General features: G+C 38.9%; 1 protein-coding gene across 50 annotated transcripts in view; it reads right to left on the reverse strand.

Moving 5' to 3' along the window:
* The window catches only part of SRPK2 (SRSF protein kinase 2), a 242472-nt gene that overhangs the window by 94783 nt on the left and 132421 nt on the right, over window positions 1–15268 (reverse strand). For 2 of the 50 annotated variants that reach the window (XR_014067248.1, XM_081535871.1), the window contains exon 1: window positions 1340–1556. The exons of the other annotated variants lie outside the window; for them this stretch is intronic. Coding sequence is in view for 1 of the 2 variants with exons in the window: in XM_081535871.1 (XP_081391997.1) it covers window positions 1340–1392 (53 nt within the window). In the remaining variant the exon portion in view is untranslated. Of the gene's footprint in view, window positions 1–1339; window positions 1557–15268 lie in introns of those variants that run through there. 50 annotated transcript variants of the gene reach the window in all.

Below are 15268 nucleotides of genomic sequence, written 5' to 3' on the forward strand. Positions count from 1 at the left end.
TAAGCAAACTACATACTAACATTCTCCAGTAACACTTTTTGACAAGTACAAACTTCAGCCCAGTCCTCAAAGACTGCCTTGTAACCTAGAGTTTCAATGGACTACACAACAGAAATGTTCACATCTTAAAGTTGTTTCCCCTAGAGGGAAAACAATTTACAATGGCTGACTGAGAATTTTGGCTCACTGCAATATTCTGCCCCTTTGAAACTTCATAATTTCAGTCATCCACATTCTTAAATTTTAGATAAATGGCTTTATTTTTTTAAGACTGCTGTTTCAATTAGCATTAATGCCAACCTTACTATAGGAATTGTGTATATAGTTCTTCAAAGATGTTGAAGCACATTAATGTTATTCTTATAGGAATGACCATTTTCAGAGACTGCATATGTAACCACTGTAACCACTATATTCAAGTCCTTCTGTCTGTTTCTACTTGATTTTAATGATCTACGACTGAGCAACTTTCACTTTCACAAGCAAGAAAAATCACGCTCATATGTAGTTTGGATTGCTTCTGTTGTTTAGTCGCTCATTTGTGTCTGACTCTGCAACCCCATGGACTCTAGCCCACGAGGCTCCTCTGTCCATGGGATTTTTCAGGCAAGAATCTTTCTCCACAGTCTAGATACTAGATGTCAAGTAAATCCTTAAACAAATAATGTGCCAGTTTAAAGCTCACCAAAAGATGTCAGTAAAAAGATAAACTGTTGCTAAACAATGGAATAATTACTCAACAATACAAAACAAGGAACAATAAATACTAGAACATGAATAAATTTAAAAGAACTCTGCTAAGAAAGAAGTCAAACTATAACGCATTATGATTTCATTTTAAAAAGGCAAAACTTCAGTGATGAAAAGCAGAATAATGGTCACTAGAGGCTAAGGAGTGGGGGAAGGGTACTGACTGTAAAAGGACTCGAGGGAACTTTTGGTGCTGATGAAATGTTACCTCATCAATGTGGTTACACCCTGTGTATGTACAATAGTCACAACTCACTGAACTGTATACCTAAAAAGGGTGAAACTTATTTAATGTAAATTATACCTTAATAAAGCTGACTAAAAGGAAAACAAAACAAAACAGATCATGATAGCCACCAGTGAGTTCTCCCCTGTCAACCACTCTTAGCCTCTACTCTTTTCATACTCTCAATTGGTTCAGGTCAAATACTCTTTACTAGCAGATATGAAATTCTGCAAACCTCCCAGTCCTGGATATGAACACATGGGAAACTCATTGCCTAGTTTTAAACCACTCACTGTTTTACAAGGGCAGTACTACACAGGTTAAGAGAACAAAACTTTAGTGTTGAATGTAGAAGAGTCTTACCTACGGTACAACAGAAATTCAAAACATAAGATGGTGCTGAGACGAGCACCCATTAAACCAAATGTTACAAATAACTCTCCCTTGTATTCACACAGGGCACAGTACCATCCCAGTTCAAGTTTATCTCACAGCTGAGGACTGCTTGAAAAACATCAAACTGATCTCTCATCTGACTGATGCGGCAGGAACTCCACCAGTCTCAGCACCCCACCAACTCAAAGAGAACTTGGGGACTGTGATCTTCTCTCCTTCCCCATGTGATATGATTCTACCCTATAGTTCCAAATTCTGCCTGACTACCCAATTACAGAGAAAATACCTCACATCTGTTCAAGAAGTATTTATCAAACTTTTTTCCTTGCTAAAATGAGTAAAACATGTCTTCATGCATGGAATCAGGTGTTTACCAGATTAGAACATAAAAATAACAACACAAAACAAGGCAGACACTGGTTCAGAAACCCGACTAACTTTAATTACCTCAACATAGTCATGGCTCAGGAATACAATGACAGAACAAAATATCCAGAAACGCAGAGATGCTCTCTCTGGCTAGTTTAGTCCCAAGGAATTCGGAAAGAAGTGACCTCTGAAGCTGACCTACGAGGAAGGGCTTTGGAAGCGAGGGGGACTCTCAAGAAGGAGACCCAGGCATGGCAACAGGAAAGTCTGCTTCTGCTGATACACAAGGTCCCCAGAGCAGAATATGGACAGAAGCGCTAGAAAGAAAGGTTGGGACCAGATTTTAATACCCTTGAATTAAGAACATGGAGTTTATTTCTAGTAGGATATAAAATGCCATGCAAAACTGAATCTATTTTTACTTTAGATATATAGTAGTTCTTAGGACTAGATACCATGATCACGTAGAAGCTTTTTCAAAAGACAAAAGCCTAGAAACAGGCGATTCTGACTCCGCAGCTCTCAAATGTGGCCTCGGCCCATGTCTCTAGGAGACTGACACACACCCATGGTTAAGAATCTCTGCTATAAGCAGTCATTACCATATCTAACAGATGTCTACTGGCAGTACATCCAAGTGTGCTTATGACTCAAATACAAGTGAGGAAAGCAGATACAAATAGACACAGGCAAAGAAAGGCAGATACAAATAAGAATTCCTGATGCTCCAAAAGATTTCAGGACTAGGATGTGCCATTTTAGTAAATGTATGTCTCTTTAAAAGTCATTACACTAATCACAGTCTGTTTTAATCATCTACTTCATTCAAGTAAAACCAAATTTTAGTTAATTCCATCAAAATATAAATAATTATACCATTAAGAGTTCAAACAGAAAAGCATAGCTAACAGACTTTTAACATGACTAATTAACATCATACATTTTTCTCCTCTCCTTCCCTTAGTAAAAAAACAAACAAAAAACCAAGAAAATCGAAAATAACAGACAACAAAACAGTAAAAATCAAGAAACAAGAAAGACAACAAAGTGAATGGAAGAGGTAACAACTGGGAAGAACAAAAGCTACAACCAAAAGTGACAGAAGACCAGAAACCTCCTCAGAACCAGAGCATGAAAACCAAGGGCTGGGGGAGCAGCAGGTTGTGGGAGGTATGCTGCTGAATACACAGAGCTCAGCTGGACACAGCGACAGCTCCCTCCCCGCTCACCCCAGAGCAGTCAAATTATAATCTTTCCCGGAGCAAAGACTGTAATCTGGCTACAGTATTCTGGAGAAGTTATGGTAAGGTACTGTGATGAGAAACCAATTTGATGATTAATAGAATCTCAGACTCCTTACTCTACTCTGCCTCCCTTTAGAGGAGTAAAGAGAATTCTTTATGGAAGAAACTGAATAGCCACATCCAGGCCAGGCCCACATACAATTACAACAGAATTTGGTTTTAAAAATCCTTCGCTTAAAAACTAATGAGCATGCACATATCACCCACTGGGTTCTCTCTACACTGGGATAAAGGTCATCAGCTTCTATAACCCAGGTCTGTTTTAGGCTTTCCAGTACTGGGCCGGGGGGGGGGGGGGGGGGTCGATGACTCTTCATTAGGTATGACTTTGAATACATGACTGAGGACAAGAGCTATGCTTTAGTGCCTGTGTGCTTATTAGCACGTGTCATTTTACTAAGAGAGACATTAAATCATATAAGCTGATTAAAAAATCAAAATTGGGGGCTTCTCTGGAGGCTCAGTGGTAAAAGAATCCGCCTGAGGGGGGGAGGGGGTGGCGCGCGCACGAGAAAAAAAAAAAGAATCCGCCTGCCAATTCAGGAGACACGGGTTTGATCCCTGATCTGCAAAGATCCCAAATGCCACGGAGCAACTAAGCCTGTGTGCCACAACTACTGAGCCTGTGCTCCAGAGCACAGGAGCTGCAACTACTGAGCCCGCATGCCACAACTACTGAAACCCGTGCACCCTAGAGCCTGTGCTCCACAGCAAGAGAGGCCACTGCAATGAGAAGCCCACGCACTACGATTAGAGAGTAGCCCCCACCTGCTCACCGCAACTAGAAAAAAGCCCAGCACAGCCAAAAATAAAATATTAATAAATAAATTTTAAAAGTCAAAATTGAAAAAGTGTATGCCTACTTCTTTATAAATTCATCAAGCCTATAATCTAAAACTTTGGTTTCATTATCTTACATTGATTCTTCAATGAAGTCATGAAAATTTTTTGTATTAAAGAATATATTTATTATTCCTTTCTTCTTCCCAAACATGCAGTAAGTAATAAAGTACCATTTGAAAGTACAAGAAATTTCGTTGAACAGATATACTATTTCTACATGTTAGGAATTCATAAGCAAAGAATCTTAGTAAGGACTCAATTACAAACCGGTGGCAAGAACAAGCAAAAATTTCCAGCTGGTGTACACCTGACCGAGAGGCATACAAGTTAGACAGTCTATCCATCACTACTTATTTGGGAGAATTTTAGGAACTCAAATAATATGATTTAAATCCTGAAAAAGTGAAATAAGCTCTCACTTAAATGGTTGTTTTAAAATCAGCAGACAAAAGCTGGAGCTTAAATGTGGCAATAAATTAATGTTTTATATACTGAATGCTTTGAAGTCAACTTGTTTCTCCTCATTCTTGGATCCATTATAGTTTTTACACTCTGACTTGTGATACAAAGCTAAAAAAAAAGAAAACCTCTTTCAATAGTTTATTTTCTTGAAACACAGTCTCAAGGTAACTTACCAGGTCAAAGATTTTCCACATTTAAAAACCAAACATACTAAGAAACTGCTATACAAAAATCTGTATAAGTTACACTGCCATCATTAGGGAACATCTTTACTGATAGTTTAGCTGCTTAAGATGAGCTCCTACACACATTCCTCTACAGACACCCCAGTAACCAAAGAAAACACCATTTTCATAAAATGGCTCATTAAACTTTTCTAATAAGTAACAATCCATGCTATCAAAACAAAAAAGGCACTATCATCAGTAAAGCTTGAAACTTAAAATGCGAAGTAAATTTGATCAAACAGTAGCTGAAAACAATATTCCTAATAATTTAAGCATTTCAAGCAGAAAACAGTTTTTAACAGTCAAATTGCTGTTTTAAAACTTCTATTTTCTTACTTGCTTTTAGTATCTACTCTGAGTACTGCTAACTCTTTAAACACTATTATTCTACAGTATCCCTTACATGTTTTCCATCATAAATTACGTTTTTGAGAAAGTATTCTAGTGTAAATGCAGCAACTGAATGGATAATAACACGAATCTTAAAACACACTTTCAACATACCTAACTTATATGCTATCATTGTGTATTTGCTTCATCATGAACAAGAGTGATAAGGCCCTGCTGACTTCATGGAGTATTTTGTTGAAACTACACGGGAAACAGAAGAGAGAAGTCTATAATTTTACTGTGGAAAAAGCCAAGTTAAACTCTAGTTCCTGCTATGAGGCAGGCATTATCTAAAAGCTTTCACATTTATTCAAATAGATATTTTTAAACTGATCTTTTTTTTAAAAGGCACAAAGGGCACAGAATAAAATTTCCACTACTAATGCAATTCTTCTTCATGCAAAATGACCCAGGGATAAGAGGGAGTGGTTGACTCCATGCTGACTGCACAAAGACACCTGAGGGGCCAGACTCACCTCTACCCAGGGCTTCTCAGTCCAGCAAAAGCACATGGGACCACATAGGTTTCACAACCTTAACTCTACCTGCCCAGATGGGCCCAACAGCAATAACTCCAAGAATAATCTGCACATCGCTTCAGTTTAAAAAGAAAAAAATCAACTGCAACAACTATACTTGGACTAATGTATGCAAAAATGAAAAAGCCTATTCTGAAGAGATTAGTAAGGTGCTGACCAGTCAGTCACAGGCTTTCTTTCCACATTTTAATAATCCAGACAGAAGGTGGAACTGAAGGCCGTTCCTTCCCAATCTGCATCTGTCATCCTCGCATACCTCCCTATCCAAGTGGGTCTCCTATTAGGATTCAAGACCATCTCATCTGCTTTAAAAAGCCATGCTTCCTCACTCACTCTATCTCAGCAATTGCACTCTCCCTTCAACAGGCAGGTCTGCGGAATGACAGTCCTCCACAGAGCTCAGCCTTTTAGCAGTTCAATCACCTGCACACACATTTTCCTCTCCCATGCCCAGGTCTCACCACCTTCTCCACACCGTCCAATTTCTGGTTCAGTGTCCTGCACATCGCAAGATTTCAAAACTGTATTTTTTCTCACCTGCATTTCAAACAGTTGAAATAAAGAAGAAAAAACCCTGAGTTCTTACTATAGAAGACAGCTGAAGAAGACAGCTACTATTCAAACATCTAACTTTCTTTAATTTAAAAATATGCCACCATTTTCAAATTTTAATATTATTTATCGAAACCCTTTTCTAAAATAAATTCAATGCCCCAAAGTAATAAAGTTATTTACCATATAATTCTGGATAATATATGTGTGAATTTAAACAAACAAAAAAGTCTTTATCTGGAAACCCCATTGGTACTTTATAAGACTGCCTGACCAGTGAAGGGCTCAGCACAAACAAGGCTCATTCTACCATGAATTGTATCACAGGAACACCCAAACCTCTCACGTAATCCTGCTCACTGTGAAGCAGTGAATCCTGCTCACTCTCTGCGTTCTCATTCTAAGTAAAAACATGCTTCCAGGAGTGATGCCTTTATTTTTACAAAGCAATAATTGAACTTTAAAAACAAACTGTAAAAGATTCAAACATTCAATATGATGGTACTTTCATTCAACAAGTATTTGTTAAAGATCAACTACATTCCATGCAGACTGGTAGCTTAGCTGGTAAAGAATCCTCCTGCAATGCAGGAGACCCTGGTTCGATTCCTGAGTCGGGAAGATCCCCTGGAGAAGGGATAGGCTACCCACTCCAGTATCCTTGGGCTTCCCTGGTGGCTCAGATGGTAAAGCATCCGCCAGCAATGCGGGAGACCTGGGTTCAATCCCTGAGTTGGGAAGATCCCCTGAAGGAGGGCATGGTAACCCACTCCAGTATTCTTGCCTGGAGAATCCCCATGGACAGTGGAGCCTGGCGGGCTGCAATTGATGAGGTTGCAAAGAGACACGACTGAGCAACTAAGCACAGCACATGCCATGCATTGTGCTAGGTACTACACTGATTTACAAACAAGGGGACAGAATCTCTCATGATGAAACACACAAGGGTCTCTTATCTTTGAAGATTTTTAGTAACATCTCCAACATATAAAGATGGATGTAGAGAAACAAAGTAGGTTCAACCAGCAGGTGCATCCCAGCATGCCCCCAACAGAAAAATGGTTTCTATTTATGGGGTTGGTGGAATTGCTGACTTTGGGTTTTATGAAATTTCTTTCATGTGAAAGGAAGACAATAAAGTAATAAAAGAATAAACACAAAGCTGGCTTCCTGAACCAGCTGCAACTGAAACAGAAGTTAAAATTATAAACCTAAGAAACAGTGGTATTACTTTAAAAATTCTTATAATGTTTAAGAATGCTAAATCATGAAGGAAAAAACCCAACAGCTAAAAAGAAGCATACCCAATGGTACATCTGAAAGTATGATAAACATACACAAACTGTATAATGATGCGAATCCAATTTTCCATTATCATTTCACATATCTCCATTACTATTCAAGCTGGTACTTTGTCAGACAATCATAGCACCTTTTGGTCCATCTTTTTATTCCCCTGGCCTTGGCACACGGCTTGCGAGATCTTAGTTCTCCAGCTAGGGACTGAACATGGGCCAAATCCGACAGCTAAGGAATTCCGCTCTTCCATCTTTAAAACAGTTTTGCAGGTGTCGCTAGTGGTAAAGCTGCTGCCTGCCAAAGTGAGACTTAAGAGAAGCAGACTGATCCCTGGGTTGGGAAGATCCTCTGGAGGAGGAAATGGCAACCCACTCCAGTATTCTTGCCTGGAGAGTCCCCGTGGACAGAGGAGCCTGGTGGGCTATGGTCCACAGGGTCACAAAGAGTCGGACATGACTAAAGCAACTTAGCATGCATGTATCTTTAAAGAGAAAATTACCTTTTTAAGAAAAACCAAACAACAAAAAAACAAAAAACACCTATGTGAACATAAAAACAATAATTATAAAATTTTATTTCTAGTTCTTTCAAAATTCTAGCTGAAAATGATTAGCAAAACCACCTTCCCATAGAAAAATTTGACTTACTGTCCAGTTCTCTCTGTATGTATCACCTATAATCTGATCCAGCTTTTGTGTTTCCCCTTCCAGGGACAATCACAATCACCAGCATTTATATACAACAGTAGTGAAGAGAGACCCTAAGAGTTATCCTCAACTTCAGCCCCTGCCCTTAAATGTGATCAGCTACCAATGAATTGGCCTCCTTGATCTACAGACCCTCCTCTCGCCCCCACCGCCCTGCTGTGCTCACACCACAAATACCTCAAAACTGAATTATGATGATGTTATCCTCAACCTCCACTCACCCCATTTATGTCCTACACATTAGTGAAAGTAACTCTTCAAATATACAAATGTTATCTCATTTCTTTCTTAAATTCTTTTGCCCTCAAGATAAGGCAAAATATTCTTAACATGATAAATACAACTCTGATGATTTGGGCCTTGCTTAAGGCTCCAGCCTCATCCAACCCCTTTGCTCCTTTTTGTCTCCCTCATATTTATTTACTATATTCCATTATTTGAAACAAACAAAACAGGTATACTCACTTGCATATTAACAAACGTTGACATTTAGTCATAATTGCTTCAGATCTTTTTAAATGAATAAGTTACTACAGAGCTGAAGCCCAGCCTCTCCCTCCACTCAGTTCGTCCTTTGACATTTAACAGCTATCCCGAAATTAAGACTCAGCTTGTACCAATAACAATATGATACATTTTACAATTTTTCCCAATCAATTTGTTTTCCAAGATTTACCTATGTTGACAGAGGTTAACTCCAACTCCAGTTCTCACTGTAACTGTCATATAGTATTACATCATCTGAATATTTATCAGTATAGTGAGTCCTTTTCTCAATGAATGTCCAGGATGTATCTATATCATCATAAACATTCTGACATTTTCACACACATCTCCCTGTACACACATACAAGAGTTTCTCATAGGCAGCCTCTGTCACTTCTGTCAAGCTATACTCAGCAACTCATGAAACCAATGTACTGGGTCACAGACTGTATTTTATTAAATAAGGAATAAAGTAGAAAATGGTGTTAAGAGTACTGCTTCTTTAAACATATTTCAGTTATACAAAGGTAGGTTTGGGTACACACTGGGTCACAAAAGAGAAAATATGAAACTCCCTGCTTAAAAGTGTGTAATCTAGAGGTCAAAGAATTACCCACCTGGAGTTTTTCTTTAATATGTGAGGCAAAGCTCTGGTATTGGCTCATTCCATATATATAGCCAATTGTCCCAGCAATTGTTTATTTTAGATAAGATTATCAAGTTACACACGTTCACTGAATTTACAGGCTATTTCAGAAGAAATGGCTTCCACACAATATAAAATCATTCCATCCTCTGTTCACAGCATGTTCAAGAGGGCTTTTACATCTTCAGGAATATTCTGTCATTTTCTCCATAAGGACAGGCATAGCTTTGTAAAGAGTTATTTCTAGGAATTCAGAATCGCTGTCATTTACTCACAAAAGATCTTAACACACTGTTAACTTACCTAGTAAACACACCCCTCCAAGTATCATCTGGTCAATGTTATCTACTTATAGTTTGCTACCATCTTCCCTTTTGGAACATTTAGAATTCCAAATCAAACTGCAAACCGTCAGTGAAAATATGTCCTACCATTATACCTGATTTTATGAACTATGTATGTTGTGCTATTATTTAAAGTGAACTTGAACATCTTCCCTGGCCCTAAAAAGTTTCAAATATTTATTTGCTAAATCAAAGTTAGACCTTTTCATGAGAAAAGGCCCTAATCTCAAGAGACACATGAGCTTAAACATAAAAAGGGTGCTAAAGTATCAACTGAACAGATTCCCCCTTCCTAGAATGTTGCCACCATCCAAAAACTGTCAATAAAATATGCCTTGCTTTTTTGCCTATAAAGTCAGTAAATGATGGATTTTATTTAACAGAAGCAGCTGGCTTCTCTCCATCTGCACTGGCGAATCACTACTGCTACCAACCCTGGAGCAGGCTAGAGCCAGTGGCCAACAAGCACTTAAGCTCATCTTCCTGGTAACTTTCTGTTTAGAAGTCACACCTGAGGTTGCCCCTGTGTCACATCCTGGAGAAGTGTGGCAGGGCTTCCAAATCAACCCCCAGCCTCTCTCACAAATAATGGCCATCTTACTCCCAAAGCCACCCAAAGTATGACCCACAGCCTTCATTTTCACTCAGAACATCTCAAATCTGGTGAAAATTTGGTGGAAAACTGCACAACCATTTTTTATATTGTAATTACAAGATCAAAATAAGAAAACTTAATTTTACATATGAAGTTTACTAGGCTGCATCTAGAAAACAAGCACTCTTAAATACTATGGAGAAAACAGGAAATAAAGTCAATAAATTAACCCAAATATATTCTACTTATTTCTTATAAAATTTCTTACAACAGAACTCGGTGCTTTTGGTTTTTTTGTTTGTTTTTAAGAAAGTAATAGTAGATTAGCAAGGTTCTGCAACTGTGCTGTCCAAAACCTGTGTCAAGTAGCCACTAGCCACAGGTGGCTATATAAAATTTTAGGAAAACTGGCAAGATAGGTCTTCAGATAGTTTTATGTTTTCAGGTAAAGATTTTCATGAGCCCCAATTCTTGCATCTTCTCAAACCTAGAGAAACACTAACATCACAGATCGAAGTCTGGTCCTGGTTCTCCAGGCTAGCCCCTCTTTCTAGGCCCTTTGGCAGCCTTTTTGCTTCTATTAATCTTCTGGCCATGTATCTTTTAATTTATTAAGTCTGTTTCTTCTAGAATACAAGAAATAAATCTCCAAACGGTAGTACAACAAGAATATTACCTGGACAACACCCAGACGCTAGAACAAGCCGCCTTGTTGCTCTGTGGACTCGTTATCTCCCTCTGTACATGAACCCTGACAGAAGCAGCCACTGGGACCCATGACACTACAATGCCCCTGTCCAGCCTGAAGAAGCCAGAGAGGTCATCGCCTCTTTTCCCAGTGACCTTGGTCCCCACAACCTGACACAAGGATAGGTAGACAGTCATGAGCAGGGTGTTAAGGGGCCAAAGATTTGGTCCATAAATCAAAAGAAGGGGGAATGTGAAGGCCTATACTAAGGTGACCGGAGAAGGCAATGGCAACCCACTCCAGTACTCTTGCCTGGAGAATCCCAGGGACAGCGGGGCCTGGTGGGCTGCTGTCTATGGGGTTGCACAGAGTTGGACACGACTGAAGCGACTTAGCAGCAGCAGCAGCATACTAAGGTGACAGGTATGGAGCCTTGTACCAAAGTCAAAGAAAAAACATCTTCTGGAATTAACCAAGTTTCAGAGTAACTGTTGCCGTGAGCCTCCTGATCTAAAACCAGGCAGTTCCCTGACCCCATATATGAGGTAAAGTATCTACCCTGTTACCCACCCTATAGTATCCTAACCAATCACCTAATGCCACCCTTCCAGTAAGAATTTTCTGTCTTGAGGCAATAAAATTGGCTATAAGCCAGGCTCTCCCTCGGGCCAGCCCACTGTTCTAATAGTGTCTCCCTAGGTTCTGATAAACTCTATTCTTCTCTCAAAATAAATAAATAAATTTTAATTAATGAATTAACCTAAAAATTTAGCAGTTAGTCTAACCAGCCACACTTCCAGTGTTGAATACCCACATGTGGAGGGTGGTTTTTGCACAATACATTTCCATCATCACAGAAAGTTCTACTGAGCATTGCTACAGTGGAATTTAAAAGTTGTGAACTGTGTTAATAAAATTACCTTTAAAACATAGCATTTTACTACCAAATACAAATTTATGTTGATGTGTACTCAGACTCTAAAAACCTCCACAATATGTTAATAACTACTATGTGAAAATATAAGATTTTCAATTAAATAAATATAAAATCAAATTTGCCTGTGAAGTATTTAAGAAGCTATCATGTTTATATATTTCCCAGAATACAAAATAGAACATTTTTGCTTGATTAAAAAAAAAAATAAACCGTTGCATATGTGTTCAAGGAAGAAACAAAATTCATGCTTTAAAAAGATTAAGTGCAACAAAGACCTTCACTTCAAAAAGATAGCTTTTTCCCCGCCTAAAGTTTAGAGTTAAATCAAAAGAATATACAGGTTGGGATATAAGGATAAGAGAACAGTGATTTCTTTCATCCGCACTCAGAAGCAAATCATTCCTCATTTCTGGCTTTCTCTACCTTCTATGTTAAGATTACTGGAAACATCTTAGTAATGAGAACTGTGTCTATTAACTGCTGTCAGGTCCTTTTTCTCCCAGAATCAAAAAAGGCATGTTATGTTCAAACCCAATAGCTGAAAGCAAATACAAAACTCTTACAACTCAGTGATAAAAAAGATAAATGACACAGTTCACAAGTGAGACAAGTAAGGATCTTAACAGACATTTCTCCAAAGATGATATATGCTTGACCAAATAGCACATGGCAATTAAGTAATGACAATCAAACCTCATCAGCCATCAGGTAAATAAAAACAGAAGCCACAATGAGATACCACTTCACACCCAATGGGATGGTTAAAATAAAAAAGATAATAACAAGTGTTGACAAAGATGTGGAGAAAGTGGAAATCTCTTATAATGCATGTGTGAATGAAAAAGGGCAAGCTGCTTTGAAAAGCAGTCTGGAAGTTTCTACAAAAGGTTAAGCATAAGAGTTACTTCAGGCTCAAAAATGGGAGAGATGGGACTACCAGTGAAGTCAAGTGAATTATATAAGAAGCCACAGAGCCATGACAAAAATCAAGAAGGATCTGAGCCCAGGATTTGATTGGGTTTTATCCTCATGCTTTATTAGGGAATAAGAGGCTATGTTTCCTCAAATCCTCGTCTCTGAGTTTGAAGACAATCCCCCAGTAGTTATTCCATCAGAGCCCCCGGACTTAAAACATCTCTGCTATTTTACAACCTCATCCAAGGAAATTTCAAGATACAAAGACCCCAAATCTATATAGAAGACCTAAAGCACTGATACACAATCAAAACCTGCAATACAAGTCTGATGAGTTTTATTTGTTGAATGGACATTAGACATACAGAGCCTCTTTTTCTTCTGTTTTTCCTCCCCTGGGTTCCAAGCTCATACTTTAGTTTCAGAAACTAAAAAAATTTCAGAAACACCTGTTTATGGATTTGGAAGAATGCAAAACCACCCTCAGGTTCCTCAACACTCCCACAGATCCTATGGCTCACCCTCCTGATGTTAAAAACTCTCATCTCTGTCAATGATGCAACTATTCTTATTCTTGAAACTCCAAAAGCCAAATTAACTGTGCCTCAAAATCCAGAATTCTTTTTCACAACTCAGTACCCATCACATCACATATGTTCTTCACCTCCCATTTAGATTCATTTTACTGCATCCTGAGGGGTTCTCAAGACATTTACCTATTGTCTACTACTAAATGCATAGACATCTGCAAGAAAAAAACAAACAGATTCACCCATTTCTCCACTTGCTATTCCAGGCAGGTATCAGAAAAATATGAACCTCTGTGGCCAAACTACAAGTAATAAAAATAACAAAAGTTATTTTGCTATGGGATAAAATACAGTCTTCTCTGGTGGCTGAGAAAGTAAAGAATCTGCCTGCAATGCAGGAGATTCCAGTTCAATCCCTGGGTTGGGAAGATTCCCTGCAGAAGGGAATGGTTACCCACTCCAGTATTCTTGTCTGGAGAATTCCATGGACAGAGGAGCCTGGCGGGCTCCATGGGGTCGCAAAGAGTCAGACATGACTGAATGACTAACGCTAACTAAAGTGCTCTCTTGTTAAATGACAGTCTCTTCAAAAAATGGTCTTGAGAAAACTGAATATCCACATTCAGAAGAATGAAATTGAACCTCTATGTTACACCATACACAAAAAACAACTCAAAATAGTTTAAAAAGTTAAATATAAGACATAAAACTCCTAGAAGAAAACACGAGGGAAAGGTTTCATAACACTGGTCATGGCAATGATTTCATAGATGACACTGGAAGCTCAGGCAATGAAAGCAAACACAGGCAAGTGGGATTACATCAAACTAAAAAGCTTCCGTACATGGAACAATCAATTAAAAACAGTATTAAATGTAAAATAACCACGGAGAGTTAAATGTGTGCTAGCCACTGTCCTAAGCACTTTACATACTTTCACTCAATCCTTCTTGCAGCTCTATGATGGATATTATTATTATCCTCCATTTTACAGAATATTACGAGAAAACTCAGGCCTATTTGATTTAACCCTCATATCAAGGAAAAGAATTAAAAAAAATAAAAAGTTCAACAAGGGCATTTAATAGGACTTACAGTTGGTTCTCCCTATCCCGCCTTCCTACCCACAGTCCTTTGAAGTCATTTTATACCCTTACCCCATTTGCTATCAAACAAGCAAACTAACACCATATGCCACAGACCACAGGAAATCCACTTACTACTTAAAGGAAAATGTGTATCTAGAACAACTGCCATTAACTGAACCAGTAACTATAAACATAACTTTTTAAAGTACAAAATGTATTGTTAAGGGAAAACATTTTCGATTTTAATGTATTTGTTTCATCACATTTCTTTTCTCAATCAGGTAAATGTAGTAAACGCCCTAAAAATATAGCACTTCAGTCCCTACTTCTATGCTGTATATTGGGTCAGGAAGTTCAGTTGCTCAGTCATGTCCGGCTCTTTGCGACCCCATGAATTGCAGCCCGCCAGGGCTCCCTGCCCATCACCAACTCCCGGAGTTTATCCAAACTCATGTCCATCGAGTCGGTGATGCCATCCAACCATCTCATCCTCTGTGGTCCCCTTCTCCTCCTGCCCCCAATCCTTCCCAGCATCAGGGTCTTTTCCAATGAGTCAACGCTTCGCATGAGGTGCCCAAAGTATTGGAGTTTCAGCTTCAACATCAGTCCTTCCAATGAACACCCAGGACTGATCTCTTTTAGGATGGACTGGTTGGATCTCCTTGCAGCCCAAGGGACTCTCAAGAGTCTTCTCCAACACCACAGTTCAAAAGCATCAATTCTGCGGTGCTCAGCTTCACAGTCCAACTCTCACATCCATACATGCCTACTGGAAAAACCACAGCCTTGACTAGACGGACCTTTGTTGACAAAGTAATGTCTCTGCTTTTAAATATGCTATCTAGGTTGGCCATAACCTTCCTTCCAAGGAGTAAGCGTCTTTTAATTTCATGGCTGCAATCACCATCAGCAGTGATTTTGGAGCCCAAAAAAATAAAGTCTGACACTGTTTCCACTGTCTCCCCATCTGTCTCC

This window comes from Giraffa tippelskirchi, chromosome 10, assembly GCF_054371585.1.
Source record: "Giraffa tippelskirchi isolate mGirTip1 chromosome 10, T2T-mGirTip1v1.2.pri, whole genome shotgun sequence".
Taxonomy (NCBI): domain Eukaryota; kingdom Metazoa; phylum Chordata; class Mammalia; order Artiodactyla; family Giraffidae; genus Giraffa; species Giraffa tippelskirchi.